The 16806-nt window shown below is 40.7% G+C and overlaps 1 protein-coding gene across 2 annotated transcripts in view; it reads left to right on the plus strand.

Moving 5' to 3' along the window:
* Positions 1–8412, plus strand: part of ZPBP (zona pellucida binding protein) — a 70908-nt gene extending 62496 nt beyond the window's left edge. For both annotated transcript variants that reach the window (XM_084621162.1, XM_084621161.1), the window contains exon 8: positions 8225–8412. In XM_084621162.1, coding sequence (XP_084477288.1) covers positions 8225–8316 — 92 coding nt within the window. In that variant the 3' untranslated portion in view covers positions 8317–8412. The remainder of the gene's footprint in view (positions 1–8224) is intronic.
* Positions 8413–16806: the final 8394 nt, after the last annotated feature.

Genomic DNA, 16806 nt, shown 5'->3' on the forward strand with positions numbered 1-16806 from the left:
CATAAGAAAAACATAAATTTATTAAAACAGGTTTTGCATTTAAAACCTGATGTATTAAACAAAGGAAGTATTCGCTGTAGTTAGTGAATTGAATTGGTCATCATGTCATTCAAGATTTTAGAACTAGTAGATCTCATTCTCTCATACACAGTTTTTAATTTAAGAAAGGAAGAGGAGAACAAGCTTTGCTGCTTTTTCAATTCCCTGTCAGTTTCTTAACTTTGAATGAACTAATCATTTAGCTCTGAATTTGTTGAATGAGCTGAAATAAAGAAAATAGTCTCTCTGCACCTGCAGAAGATGTCACTTCTGTCAGAAGCTAATTTAGTATTTTAACAAACTCTGGTTGTTCTTTGAATGCTTGTACACATATGTTCCACTGTTGGGGTATGTGTGCCTGGTGCATTCACACCAGAGACTTTTAGTCATCAGTACTGTGTGGAACTGTGCATGCGCCCTGAGTATCATTGTGCCTCCAACTGTGGGAACAAAGAGCAAGGCTGCTCCAGCTGCCTCTCAGTTCCTTCTTCGATGGCGCTCCCAGTGATGCCTCTTAGCTCACAATTTATTGCCTTGCTTATCAGCAGCTTTTTTGTAAATAGCTAGTGCTTAGCATGGTAGTAGATAGGTAGTTTAGTATTAGTTTTCAGTAAGAGCTTATTTTGTTCTCTTTCAAGAGGAGGCTATTTTCTTTCATTTGTCTCTTGTGGTGGTAATCCTTGTGACGGGGTGGGACTCACCACCTCAGCGCCTCCTGCTGGGTGTGCTGGGAATTAGCTCTTGGTGGCCGGTGCACCTTCCTCTAGTGGTGTCTCGCCATCATCACTTATGCTCCACCTCTAAGAGCCGTGTCACTCCCCGGACCGCGGTGTCCTCTTCTGGGCACGGCCCTCTGGCTGTGCCTCACTCCACTTTATCCCCCATTCCGGGGGAACTGGCTGTCTCTAGTCCATCCACTTGCTACTGTGGCCTACTGCAGCCTTCGGTCTAGCCCCTCACCACAAGGGGTAAACTGCAGTCCAAATACCAGCCACCCCCTCTGTGGCAAGTGGGGGAAAAAGGAAGGGGGAGCCCGGGCCTGCCCGCTGCTCCAGGCCCCAACCCAGGGACCCTATAGCCGGCAGCCACGTTATGCTGCTCCAACTCCCGCCGCCTATTTCCCTGCGCCATTCCTGGTAGCCCTAGCACTTTCCTGGTCCTTTGTATCAGGGGCCTCAGTCTGGCAGTTCTCAGGCTGGAGCTCCCTATTGCTTCCCTCACCCTGCCAAGCACTGCTCTATCTAAGGTACTCCTTTAAGGCAGCACTCCAGGGCAAGACTGTCCCTGCTCTGTTGAGCAGCCCTTCTTATATGGCCTTCCCTGGCCCTGATTCGCTGCTCCAACAAGCCTTCTCCTGATTGGCTCTCTACAAGCTCTCCTCCCATTGGTTGGTTTTGCGTAGCCTCCTTGCAGGCTGCTTTAACCCTCCATCTACGTACCGCTCCACCACACTCCTGTACAGATTAGTTGTGTTGGTACATAAATCCTCAGATTTCAAAATTGCTTGACGTGAGGCAGTAATGTCACTAAATGACAGACACGCTAGGCGTCTAATCTGTTAGTTCTAGTTGTGCTATATTGAGTTGATTTGGAAAAGAACCTGAAAGAGCTGGAGAGTCCTGACTTGTGATGTACCTCATGAAGAGGTTGATGGCCTGAGCTCTGATCCTGGTATGCCCAGGGCTGATCATTCTGATTATGCCTCCTCCAGAAGCATTCCTGCAGCTACCTCATCTTCAGTTGCTCTTCTGTCACCAAAAGACTCTGCCTCTGACAGAAGGAGGAAGCCCCACAAAAATTCCAGAGAGAAGAGGCAGCAATCCATTCCTGGACCTTCATCTAAAGCCCTTAAGACTTCTAGCTATTCAGAGCATAAGGGCAGCTCAAGACCGAAGAAAGGCTCCTCAAGAACCATTGGCTCTGAACATCATGCTTCAGCAAGAGGTGAAAACTTGCCTTATAAGCTGTCAGGTACCAATCTGGCTGATCAAAGGGGACAGGTGTCACTAACTCAGGTACTGTTTCCAGGGACTCAGTATACAGTGGTATCAATGACTCTGCTACCGAGGTGGTCAGTACCAATGAGGCCAGCCCCGACTATTCCATCTCTTCCTCCAGTACTGACAGCCCTGGTACTGATGCTGTGTCCAGTTTCACTGTTGGCACAAATCAACTATTTTACCGATCCTATCAGTACTGTCTTCTCCTTGGGCCTGCATAGCAGCCAAAGATATATTGTGTTCACTGGTCCCAGACACTCTTCTGCTTGTGGCCCAACAGGTCCCACAGCAAACAGTAGTTTCAGTATCCACCTTCGTACCAGTGAGACCGTCAAATTTGAGGGCACCAGGCAAACCTGCTGGCATCATCATCCCATCCTAAGATCTGAATGACTGGTAGACTGCTGTTGGGCTACAGGATTTCTACTTTCATGTGGTCAGCCAATTAAGCCATGGAAAATATAAAATTTCTAGTTGGAGTCTGCTACTACCGGTACACAGTGCTTCTTTTTAAAAAAAGGAATACTTGTGGCACCTTAGAGACTAACAAATTTATTTGAGCATAAGCTTTCATGGGTTACAGTCCACTTCATCGGATGCATAGAATGGAACATATAGTAAGAAGCTTTTATTTTTATATATATGTTCCATTCTATGCATCCGATGAAGTGGACTGTAACCCATGAAATCTTATGCTCAAATAAATTATATATATATATATATATACACACACACACACACAGAGAACATGAAAAGGTAGAGTAAGAGGCTAATTAATTAAGATGAGCTGTTATCAGCAGGAGAAAAAAACTTTTGTAGTGATAATCAAGATGGCCCATTTAGACAGTTGACAAGAAAGTGTGAGGATACTTAACATGGGGAAATAGATTCAATATGTGTAATGACCCAGCCACTCCTAGTCTCTCTTCAAACCCAAGTTAATGGTATCTAGTTTGCATATTAATTCAAGATCAGCAGTTTCCCATGGAGTCTGTTTTTGAAGCTTTTCTGTTGCAAAATTGCCACCTTTAAGTCTGTTACTGAGTGGCCAGAGAGGTTGAAGTGTTCTCCTACCGGTTTTTGAATGTTATGATTCCTGATGTCAGATTTGTGTCCATTTATTCTTTTGCGTAGACACTGTCCAGTTTGGCCAATGTACATGGGAGAGGGGCATTGCTGGCACATGATGGCACATATCACATTGGTAGATGTGCAGGTGAATGAGCCCCTGATGGCGTGGCTAATGTGATTAGGTCCTATGATGGTGTAAGTTGAATAAATATGTGGACAGAGTTGGCATCGGGCTTTGTTGCAAGGATAGGTTCCTGGGTTAGTGTTTTCTTTTGGTTCCCGGAAGCTGGGAATGGGACACGGGGCTGGATCACTTGGTGATTACCTATTCTGTTCATTCCCTCTGGGCACCTGGCATTGCCACTGTTGGAAGACAGGATACTGGGCTAGATGGATCTTTGGTCTGACTCATATGGCTGTTCTTATGTCAGTGCAGCCTCCCATAACCTTATCTTTATTCCTGGACGCAATTGCTGAGACCCGGTCAGACTTTGTACCCCAATCCTTGCAATAGCCACCTCACAGCAGGGATCAGAGTGGCTAAATTTATCAGAAAGAAACTGTTTGCATAGAGTTCAAAATATCCTTATTAACAGGAGGAAGGACTCTACCAGAAAGACTTATCTGGCTAATTGGAAGAGGTTTTCAGTGTAGGCCTGGCATCATCAACTGTCTCCATCCAAAGCGCAGATACAAGAGGTGTTGGAATACCTACTGGAACTAAAGAATTTGGGCCTATCAGTGAGCTGCGAGGTCAACTTTCAGCAAGCTAACTCCACCATTAACCTTCCTATTCAGGGATGTTCTGTTTTTTTCATCCCTGTAGTAGGAAGACTTCTAAAAGACCTAATAAGAGTTTGATCCATCAACAAGAAAACCAGTCCTTCTCTGGGACTTTAAGTTAGTCCTCACAGGCCTCATGGGACTGCCCTTTGAACCGCTGGCATATTGCTGCCTTTCTCACTTATTAGCGAAGACAGCATTTCTAGCTGCAATGACATCACCAAAGAAAGTGAGAAAATTAAAGGCTCTAATGGCAGGAATTCCATATACTGTCTTCTATAAGTAGTCTTGGCAGAATTTGTCGGGGTTTTTTATATGTAATTGACAGATAATCTAGATGTTTACACTCCCCCCCACCCCCAAATTGTATCTATTTAAATTTTCATGATGGAGGGAAATTCTGGGGGCGGGGACAATAACTATTTAATAGTAGATTCAAAAAGTTAAAGCATTGTAACCATTAACACACACATTGGCAGTATCACATGTCAAAATATATAAAGTAAATCTCCTTAAATCAAACTCTAAGTTCTCAAGCATCATTTTTCTTCTTCTGTCGATCTGTAAATTTCTGTCATTATCGATGGAAAGGGTTTTGCACTGGTTTGTGTGTATGGTGAAATGAACATTTACCAACAATTACTGATAAAAATCTAATCCTTCCAAGCCTATCTGTGAAGATAAGGTCTCCTTAGAACCTCATCCAAAATTCTGGTTATAGATGGTCTTGAAATTCCACTTAAATGTGGTTATATCACTAGTGATAATTTTTCTGAAACCACATACTAACAAGGATGAGGAAAAGCTGCACTCTCAGATGTCCATATGGTGCTCTCATTTTATAGAGAGCAAACCAGACTTTTTGTAGTTTAAACGGAAAGAATGATAGGTCAGGCCACTTCAGCCCAGAGGATTTCTAACTGGATCTCTTCCTCTATCTGTACTTATTATGAGTAGTTAAAATCTGACACCATTACCAAGTATTATTGTGCATTAAACTGGAGCCCGGCTGCTGCTGTGGCCCTTCTGAGGAGCATTCTCCTCGTGGACATTTATAGAGTTGCTACTTCCATACGTTCACTCAACTTTATGCCATAGTGAAAGCATCCAGAGCTGAGGCCAACTTTGAAACGACAGTTCTTCAGTTGCAGTTTAAATAGACCTCAGTGAGTTTCCATCTCCAAAAGAGAACTGCTTGGGAATCTCATTAGAATATAAACGTGTACAAGCACTTAAGAAGAATAAGATGAAACAATTATTTACTACATTAACTGAGGCTCTGAGATTTGTTGCAGGTATATATATTCCATGACCCACTCCCCATCCCCGTTACAATGGATTGGTTGGTCTCAAAAACGTTCTTGCAATGTTTTCATTTTCCTTCAGGAGTTAGGCTACAGATGTAGATGAAATACAGTACCAAAATTCATATCTTTTGTGGTCTCCTGATATATTCCTAGCAACTTGATTTCATCCCATGGCAGGGGTGGCAAACTTTTTGGCCCGAGGGCCACATCCGGGTATGGAAATTGTATGGCGGGCCATGAATGCTCACAAAATTGGGGTTTGCAGTGTGGGAGGGGGTGAGGGCTCTGGCTGGTGGTGCGGGCTCTGGGGTGGGGCCAGAAATGAGGAGTTCAGGGTGCGGGAGGAGGCTCTGGGCTGGGGTAGGGGGTTGGGGCACGGGAAGGGGATTAGGGATGCAGGTTCTGGATGGCACTTACCTCAAGCAGCTCCCAGAAGCAGCAGCATATCCCCCTTCCGGCTCCTACGTGGCGGTGCGGCCTGGAGGTTCTGTGTGCTCAGAGCACTACCCCTGCAGCTCCCCTTGGCCGCAGTTCCCAGCCAATGGGAGCTGCAGAGGCAGCACTTGGGGTGGAGGCAGCGTGCGGAGCCCCCCTGGCTGCTCCTACATGTAGGAGCCGGAGGGGGGATACGCCGCTGCTTCTGGGAGCTGTGCGGAGTCACAGCACGCACCGATCAGGGCAAGCCCCCGACCCCGCTCCCCTGCTGGAGTGGGGCAAGCACTGGACCCTACTCCCCGGCGCGAGCTCAAGGGCCAGATTAAAACATCTGCAAGGGCCAGATGTGGCCCCCGGGCCGTAGTTTGCCCACCTCTGTCCCATGGGATAATATAATCAAAAACCCACACTTGATTTATAACTTAGTAGTCTTTGTCCTCATTCATTATCTTTTATAGTTTGATTTCCTGTAGTAATTTGCTTTAATGGACTAGGTACAAATTTAGCTTGCCATTACAGTAATTTGAATTTCTCCAGCTCTCTCAAAAAAGTGAATTAAAAAAAAAAGAAACTATAACTGAAGAATAATCATTTCAAAGTTCTAAATAAAATGTATTGCTCAAGCAAATATTGAAATAGTACAAAAAATTGGAGTAGAGCAGAAAATGTCAGCACATAGAATTCAAGAAGAAATTAACACGTCAAGTGCACTTAAAAGTTTGTGAGGTATGAAATGGTATATTAGATAGACAAATGAAATACACGAGGTGAAGTATTTTGTGGAGATGTTTATACATGAAGGGTGAAGTTAGGCCAGTGGGAATTTATGCTCAATAAGGAAGACTGAGGCAAGTTTTGTTTACTGTAAGAAACTTTAGATCTTTTCCTGGCAGCCAGCTCAGCAAGCAGCTGGCTGTTTGCTTAAGATTTTTTCCCTTTTTCATGCCTTCCCCTAGATGGCAGACTGAGATTGAGCTGTTCACAAATAACTTTTTATATGATTGTTATCATATAACACGGAATTCTCTGGGAGAAGAAGGGGGGAGAGTGCAGTTTTGCTTCTGTTGTTGAGACACTCCGGGGAGAAGGAAGGCTATTTACCAGCCCAGCTGATGTGGAGACTGGGATGTGCTGTTAGCTGCGTGTATATCTAAGGTTTCCTCCAGCAGAACCACAGAGATGTGCTGAAGGGTGGATACAGAGCTTCACGTACCACTTCCAGACACACTTCCTCACTCTCCCCAGCAGTGGGAGAAAAATTGTGACTCTCCTGCAGAGAGAGAGGGGCTCCTGAATCCTCCTACCAATCATCGTTACTGTGATGCTTCCCTTATGCTTATTAATGAAAATGTCTGAATCAAGGATGATGATTGTCTAATACACGTATAAGGTTTGTATAGTGTCTAGCAAAATGGGACCCTGCTCTTGTTTGGAGCCTTTAGTCACTACCATAATCCAAATAGTTAATACAGTGATTTTTGGGGTTGGGATGAAGGGCCACTTGCAAGCCTCTCTTGCTAAATGGTGAATAAGCTCTGCCCATTTCTAATGGCATTTGAGAAGACCTCTAAAACTCCTTTGAGTCACCAGAAAGGAACAAGCAGAGTCAGGCAACCCCTGGTGGTTGCCACAGGTCAGATGAACCTCTCTAAGGTTCTATAAAAATGGGAATAGGCAGGGTGAAGCTCCACAAATCCTGTTTAATTAATAGGTGTCAGGTAGGGTAAGACCTAGTGGCCACCTTTGGGCTACAAAGTGGGGAAGCAGATGTGCTCCAGCTACAGGAGTAGGAGCTTCCCAGTTTCTAGTGGGGCTGAGCATTAACACCCTCACTGTCCCCCTTTTCCTCTAAAAATGCTATAATTGTCAAAGTATAGTGATGTTCAAGGGAGCCAGGAGAACCACAGACAAACCAGTCACCTGGCTGTGATCCTTCTTGCTTCTTCCTGATGACTTATGTTGGGGGCTAACATATCCTATACAGGGTAGGGCTGTAGTCAGTCCTTAGCTGAGTGTGTATTGATTTCACAGAATCGCATAGCATGAGTTAAGCAGTAGAAAAGTTATTCTGCTCACAACACCATCTTTGGCCCCACACATTGATGTCTGCTTGTTTGTTGTATTCTCTGTGCACTTGCTACTTATTAATAGATTCTTAAACATCAGTTTTGTTTTAAATTTCCTTTTAAGTACATCTGTGTCCACTAGGTGGAGCTAAAGCAATTTAGTTCAAACATTACAGGGTGTTGACCACATTAGAATCCGTTGGCAGCTGCTGCTCACTGGTTTTCAATAGTGAAAAAACTTGCTTGGGGTAGAGCAATGGGGAATCAGAACGTCATACAAACTACTTTTATGAAGAGAAGAATATTATATGTAACAAATGGACGGCATGTAAAAATAGATTTTTACATTTGTCCTTTTTTTAAAAATTCAAATATTAGAATGTTAGAAAAATCTAATCTTGCCAATTAGTTGAATATTACATCCCAAGGAAAGGGTTTTAAACATTTCTAATCTAAGCAATATTTTAGAAATCATTCACTTAGTTTTTTTAAATTTCTTTTGTTCTGTTTTCTTTGTCTGTAGTTGTCTGCAGCCCAGGATCATATAATCCCCACGATGGAGTTCACTGTCTTCAGTGCAACCATACTTTGATATATGGAGCGGCAAAATGTTAGCAGAATGTCAGTAGGAATACATTGCTCTTCAGTAGCTCTGATGTATTTCATTTTTAATATAGTAATATCAATAAAATGATTTTAACAACTTGTACAGTGAATTTTGGTTCCATCAATTTGTTTTAAAAAGGAGTAATATCTAGTCATTTTAATAAAATATTACGTCTTGTACCATTTTTGAGTATTTGATTTTTTTAAAACTACATTTAGTGTTTATGAAATATGCCAGATTGACTGCTATGACGACTAAAGCTCTCTAGTTACTCACAGAACAGACAGAGTACCGGCAGTGGGCATGTATACTTTCCTACAAGTTTCTTGCCAATGTGCTTCTGCTTTTTCTAGAAGGATCACCTCTAGGAGTGTACATGTAATTTAGTCTACCTGATCATCCAATCCTTTCATAGACTGTTAGAGGACTGTGAGGAGCCTAGGCTCCACAGCAGTTGCTCAGAGGAGGAGGACCCCAGGGCACAGATCCAAATGTGATATTCTACTAAATTGTGTTTCTTCCGCAAACAATTACCAGGTAAGAAATTATTTCTTTCTGATAGCAGTGACTTCAGTTTCCATGGTAAGTAGGGCTTCAGTCATCCCACATTAAATTTCATAAGGATAAATTAGTGCTACAGGCCCATATGCAATTCCTCCCCAAAAATGGCAGAATTTCAATTTAATCAATCAGTCATAATATTATCAGTATTTTCCCTGCAATCTTATGGCCGTGCCAGCAGGTCCCAAATTGAACATTAAAGCTCTCTTGGCTCTTATCTGGAGTAGGCTAAATCTTTAGATAAAAGATCTATTTATATCCTTAATGCCTTAATGCCTTCTCATTGTTATTCCTTAGTGGGCCTGATCCTTAAGGGCATGTTAAGGACAGTGACAGAAGCCAGCCTCAGATCATTAGCTAGTCAATTTCCATCCCACCATCAACCTCAGCCTGGTCCAGTCCACACAAGAGATCCACTTCCTGGACACTACAGTGCTAATAAACGATGGTCACATAAACAGCACCCTATACCGGAAACCTACTGACCTCTATTCCTACCTACATGCCTCCAGCTTTCACCCTGACCGCACCACACGATCCATTGTTTACAGCCAAGCTCTGCGATACAACCACATTTGCTCCAACCCCTCAGACAGAGACAAACACCTACAAGATCTCTATCAAGCATTCTTACAACTACAATACCCACCTGCGGAAGTGAAGAAACAGATTGATAGAGCCAGAAGAGTTCCCAGAAGTCACCTACTACAGGACAGGCCGAACAAAGAAAATAACAGAACGCCACTAGCCGTCACCTTCAGCCCCCAACTAAAACCCCTCCGACGCATTATTAAGGATCTACAGCCTATCCTGAAGGATGACCCAACACACTCACAAATCTTGGGAGACAGGCCAGTCCTTGCCTACAGACAGCCCCCCAACCTGAAGCAAATACTCACCAACAACCACATACCACACAACAGAACCACTAACCCAGGAACCTATCCTTGCAGCAAAGCCCGTTGCCAACTGTGCCCACATATCTATTCAGGGGACACCATCACAGGGCCTAATAACATCAGCCACACTATCAGAGGCTCGTTCACCTGCACATCCACCAATGTGATATATGCCATCATGTGCCAGCAATGCCCCTCTGCCATGTACATTGGTCAAACTGGACAGTCTCTACGTAAAAGAATAAATGGACACGAATCAGATGTCAAGAATTAGAACATTCATAAACGAGTCAGAGAACACTTCAATCTCTCTGGTCACGCGATTACAGACATGAAAGTTGCGATATTACAACAGAAAAACTTCAAAACCAGACTCCAGCGAGAGACTGCTGAATTGGAATTCATTTGCAAATTGGATACAATTAACTTAGGCTTGAATAGAGACTGGGAGTGGCTAAGTCATTATGCAAGGTAACCTATTTCCTCTTGTTCCCCCCCCCCGATGTTCTTGTTAAACCCTGGATTTGTGCTGGACATGGCCCACCTTGATTATCATACACATTGTAAGGAGAGTGATCACTTTAGATAAGCTATTACCAGCAGGAGAGTGGGGTGAGAGCAGAGAAAACCTTTTGTAGTGGTAAACACCCATTTTTTCATGGTTTGTGTGTATAAAAAGATCTTCTGAACTTTCCAAAGTATGCATCCGATGAAGTGAGCTGTAGCTCACGAAAGCTTATGCTCAAATAAATTGGTTAGTCTCTAAGGTGCCACAAGTACTCCTTTTCTTTTTGCGAATACAGACTAACACGGCTGTTACTCTGAAACCTGTCATAGGGAATTTCAGTGACCGTCGACTGCAATATTTCATCATGCGTTTCATTGAGGTAAAAGGATGGAGTTTTAAAGGAAGTTGAAATGGCAGTATGCCAACTAAGTCCTAATGTGTATGGCTATGACCATTACTATAATGGGTCTGCAGGTTTGATCTGACCTTCCTTTTTCCTCTGAAATTCTTCTAACAGAGCCCCAAAATTTCCATAAATGTTTTACTAATTACAGTTTTTTTCCTCCCTAAATTTCAAGGTTCAAGAAACAAACAAATAAAACCCCTTTCAAATGTCACTAGATCTTCTAGTTTCCAGCACAAGTGTCTGTCTCAGACCACAGATTGCTAATCTTAAATCTTATTCTGGATTTGCGGTGCATCTTTTTTTTTCTTTCTATAAACTGCAGTAGAAATCCTAAAAGACAGCGTTCTGTCCCTACCAACCAAGATGCAAAGAGGCTAAAAGGAGTCAAGAGCAACATAAAGGAGCCAGGCTACCTAATTGCTCTTATGTCATTTTATCACTTTCAACTTAGAACTCTACTGCTGCTCTGTGTAACCCAGCCTCACCTGTTTTGGTGGTGTCCAAATTGATTTCCATTCCTGGGTACGGGTTCTTTTCAGTGCAAGACCTTCGGCAAAACAGTATCTGTTGGGCCACTCACCCAGCAACTGTTTTCCTTTGCACAGGATTCTGAGGTTGTAAAGTGGGAAGTGGGCACAACCACACATCTTTCTGACTATCTAGGTACAAGAGTTCAGAGCACACTCAGTATGTCTTAATGTCTTAAATTGCAGCAAGGAAGGTTTAAATTGGACATTAGGAAAAACTTCCTAACTGTCAGGGTAGTTAAGCACTGGAATAAATTGCCTAGGGTGCAATTGCCTTCCCTTGTTGGTTTTCTCCTTTCTTTGCTCCTTTTCATGATAGTCTTAGTATATAATTCACTAGCTTGTTCACCAGCCTTTTTTTCCTTAAAAACAGAAAATCCCCACTTTTCTTTTCTGCTGGTCGTGTTGTTGTGGGTGTCTTCAGAGCACAGCTGACTCGGGCTGCTTCCCCTTTCAATATCAGTTCTGTTAGGTTGATTTTCCCCCCTCTTTCTTGGATCCATCAATCCCACATTTTGATGATTCAATCATGAAAGAAAACCAGCTTCAAAAGCCTTGTGGTTCATGCAAAGCTGTGTTGTCTGTTACAGATGCCTATATTCAGAATCTCTGGTGCCTAGAAGAGGGTCACAGCAAGGGGAAATAGGTTACCTTGCATAATGACTTAGCCACTCCCAGTCTCTATTCAAGCCTAAGTTAATTGTATCCAATTTGCAAATGAATTCCAATTCAGCAGTCTCTCGCTGGAGTCTGGATTTGAAGTTTTTCTGTTGTAATATTGCAACTTTCATGTCTGTAATCGCGTGACCAGAGAGATTGATTACCAGCAGGAGAGTGGGGTGGGGGGAGAGAAAAACCTTTTGTAGTGATAATCACCCATTTTTTCATGGTTTGTGTGTATAAAAACGTCTTCTGTACTTTCCACAGTATGCATCTGATGAAGTGAGCTGTAGCTCACGAAAGCTTATGCTCAAATAAATTGGTTAGTCTCTAAGGTGCCACAAGTACTCCTTTTCTTTTTGTGAATACAGACTAACACAGTTGTTACTCTGAAACTAGTCAGGAGATTTGCAGAGCAGCCCCTGTGGAATTCTCAATATAGTTTTAATAAAACACTAGCATTAGTGGAAACAAATTCATGTTGAAAAGTCTAATTTGGGCTGCAAAATCAGTATCAGTATTGAAAATAGTCTAACTCAGTAGTTCTCAATCAGGGGTATATGTACATCTGGGGGTACTCAGAGGACTTCCGGGGGTACATCAAATCATCTAGATATTTGCCTAGTTTTACAACCAACTACATAAAAAGCACTAGCGAAGTCAGTACAAATTAAAATTTCATACGACTTGTTTATACTGCTCTATATACTGTACACTAAAATGTAAGCACACTATTGATTTGATTTTCTTATTTATATGATAAAAATGAGAAACTACAATTTTTCAGTAATAGTGCTGTGACACTTTTTTGTATTTTTATGTCAGATTTTGTAAGCAAGTGGTTTTTAAGTGAAGTGAAACTTGGGGGTATGCAAGACAAATCAGGCCTCTGAAAGGAGTACAGTTAGTCTGGAAAGGTTGAGAACCACTGGTCTAACTCATTTGACCCTTGATTTTTTTTTTTCCTTTTGGGACAATAGGTGACTTGAAGTGGGGGTGGGGTATTTCATTTGTTTTTTTAAAGTATTTCATGTTTTCCTTATTGTAGACACTTCCTTGGAGTTTATATCCTCAAAGTGGGGAAGAATTACTTTTGAAGGAAACAACTAATTCTGATCTCAGGAAATTCCATTTGTAAGTAATCTCAGCTCACCTAGTATATTCCCTGCATGGCAAAATAAAAGAGCTGATAGCAGGGGCAGTTTCTAGCTATTTTGACACATTTCTAGGTAAACAGTTTAATACAATAGCTCTTCAAGTTTGGGATTTTCAAGTCGTAGCCTTATACACATAGACCTTGTTTAAATGTTTGGATCTGTTACACTTATTACATTCTGAGAAGGAGAATTAAATACATGTGCTTCAGCATACTTAATGTTACTTCTTAAACATAAAGGAAATTAATTAAAGAAATTATATTGCAAGCACCTATTTGTATATTTTTATACGTGAAGGTCTAAGACTTCATAAAGATTCTGATTTGATGTGAATTGTGCCAAAATATTAAAACATTTGAAAAACCATAGTGGTTGCTTTTTCAGTTTTAATGAACTAGTTTCTCTGTAGTGCATATTTATGTATGTATATCCAGGGCCTCTAATTAATCAAAAATAAATGCAAAAACATAATTAAGATTAACAGAATGACTTTTTATTGCTGAAACAGTTGTATAAACAGCATATCTAATATTTAGCAGAATATATAAAATAGCTATTTTTATCAAACGCCATTTTAAAACAAGTAGCTGAGAAAAAAGCAGTGTTTGGCGGGTGGGTGGGTGGGGGGGGGAGCTTTAGCAGTAAATTATGAAATTAATCTATGGTCAACTGGAATCTACAAAATGACCAAATCCTAGTTGTTCCGCATTTTCATTGGTAAACAGGGATAAACAGAATGCAAACTGTAAGTGTGGTTACACTGATTTGAAGCACTGCACATAAAATGTCATCTCCATAATTAGCCAATCACAATAACACTAAATTACTTAGCATTAGTTTGACTTATCGATGGTTAATAAAGCATAGGAAACGGTGAGTCTTGTGCTGGTAACATGCCAAATAATGTAAGCAGATGGAGCTTTGTACAGTACCTACTGCAAATAAATGCCAGGATTACCCTCTGGAATTAATTATTAGTTTTTAAGGCAGTAGAAATATAGATTAAGATGCACTTTTTACTTTTTTTATAAATAGAGAAGTACATTTATCAATCTGATGCGCCTTTTAAAAAAACCTGTAGTTGGCACACAATTCCATCCCCTAAAGGCATTTATGAAATATCAACCATACTTCTTGGGATAGAATTGAATTGATAAGGGTTATGCTGCAATAGTTCTTTTTATTTTGATGTGTCATATCCTATAAGGGTCTTGCCTTGAGTCTCTATGCACACATTGTAGCATAGTGTGGAAAATGGTTGTTTTTTCTGCTCCTCATGATGAGTGAAATTCATTCCATGAATCAGGCCAACTCAATGCCTATATACCACTTAAATCCTACCTGAGACTTATTTGGAGGGATTAAATAGTACCACTAGTACATAAGCCTTGTGCTGTTTTACTACATAGAGGGAATTTCACCTTCTATGAACGTGCATTCCTCACAAGGTTACTTATACCCATTCTCATATCTGATAATTCATTAATCACAATTAAATACAGGTATGATATATAGTCTATGAGACAAACGTTGATCTCAGTTACATTGGTGTTAATCTGGAAATTAATTTACATTGGTGTAACCAAGATCAGAATTTGGTAATTTGTGAATATATTTACACGTACTGTCAGCAAATGTTTGTGTACATTCTGTATATAGATATGCCATCGATATTTTTCATGCTTCCCAAAATATTTCCATATTTTCCAGTTTTCTCTCTTGTATTTCCTTCAAAATACTTCCTTATTCTCTCAATGCCTGTCTGGAAATTGCAAACTTCTTTGCATATAAATCAGAAAATTTCATTTTCTGTCTTTTTCAGTTCTCAGTGATAATTCCATGTAAGACTTGTATTTATATTTCCCATTTAATCTTGCTATACCTGTTGGTTAGTTTGCTACTTTTCATTGTTGTGCAAGAACTGATATTGCCATGTCACCTTTGCTTTTATTTTATTTTATTTTCTCATTAATTTTGTCTTTTATATCAGACCTAGGCCCATCCTCAGCACTCCCACTAGGACTTGTAGGTACTTTGAGGGCAACCTTGCAGCTGCCTCCTACAATATCTGCACCAGGAGAATTCTCCACTCACAATCCACTCTGCTGAGGACCCCTTTAAGACATTCTAGCCCTTTTACTTGGTCTAGAGGGGAACCAATGGAAGGGAGGATCTCACACCAGATGAGATGTTGACTGCTGTTAAGGTGAACACCAAGACTGTTGACTGATGCAAGGGTAAGCCCAATATTTACCTTGAGGGACAATGAATGTTGACTATGTCAAAATATTGTCACTTTTATGTGTTGATACATCCTGATGAAAATATTCAGAATGCAATATCTCCTTTTTATAGCCATTCATTTTTTATGTTATCATTTTTTTTCCTTTTACAGCTTAACAAGAAATGAAGTTACAGGGTCTAGATGTGTTATTAGCCTCAGTTGAGCCATCAGGAAACAGAAATTAGTAAACGTTACTTCATAAATTCAGAGGTAAATAAGATTTTTTTCAATTAATTTAGCTCCAGCTAATCAAGGTGCAGTGTTTTCATGACTGATCCACAATTAGCCATCAAAAATATATACTAGGTCATGTTACTTATCTCTTTACCAATTCAGGATTCTGTTGTAACTTTAAACAATCCTGTTTAAAGTTATCAAGTAGTAGCATCTCTACCTCACTTGGTAGGAGGCTGATCCATAGTCTGATATCTCAGACTGGACACTTTTTTTCTGATATTTAGCCTTGATTTTTCTGCTTCGTGGGACATTTGCTTCCATGATTTCAGTGTTACATTAGAATCTGGTTCTTACTGCAAAGTGTTTCTATGAGATATTTCATCATCATCTACAGTTTAACACTCTCAATGCCTTTTGTGTATTGGAGCATGATTGATTTTAGGGTTGTCTTTAATATCACAAATGGTAAGATGCTTGAACTTTAATCTAAAATTCCTTTTTTACCTAGAATTGATGAATGATTTGGATGTATGGATAGCAAAGTGGAAAGTAATATTCTTTTTCCCTACCATGGTCTTGTCTTTTCTTTCCTTGGGGTTTTTCAGCAATGTACTGGGCAGAGTGTACTTTCCATGAAGCCATATAAATACAGTATGTAAAGGGAACATGTTGGCTGTTAAGGGAAATGGGTTATGTCAGCCTGACTTTTAAATGAATTCCTTTTCAAAATCCCCTGTATCTAATGTGGAAATAACTCATGATCCATTTAATATAATTGCCTTCAAAAGATAGACTTTTGACACTAAAAGTAATTAATAGTCCTGCAGTGTAATGTAAACATAGTGTGAGAATATAGAGATGAGATATTTTTTCCAAAGAGTGAGGAATCTCTTAATTATGATTGTTTTCCTCTCTTTTTTGGTGGTATAGGCCCCAGTTTAAGGATCCATCTCTATTCTGGACAGCTACATAAGCATTTTCCTAATCAGGGCCTCAGTCTTCTGCTTTTCTGTGTTGTGTCAACTTCTTTACTGCTTTGTTATTGTACTCCTCATTTCTTTTGTCCTACGATATGTTATTGCAACCTCCTTGTCTTTTCACACCCATTTTGTTCCCCCACCCCTTGAACCTCTTCTTACTTTGTTAATTTCCCTCACACTCATAGTCTTTCTGTTCCATTACCTTCCTATACTCAAATTCTGTAGTTTTCTCCTTATTGTTTGGCTTGATATATTTCTTCCATTGTCACACTCATACCATTATGGCTGTTCCTCTTTCTGATGTTCTTCTGCTCTCACCTTTTTTCCCATAATAAAAAC

Source organism: Lepidochelys olivacea (genome assembly GCF_965140295.1).
Source record: "Lepidochelys olivacea isolate rLepOli2 genome assembly, chromosome: 2".
NCBI lineage: Eukaryota > Metazoa > Chordata > Testudines > Cheloniidae > Lepidochelys > Lepidochelys olivacea.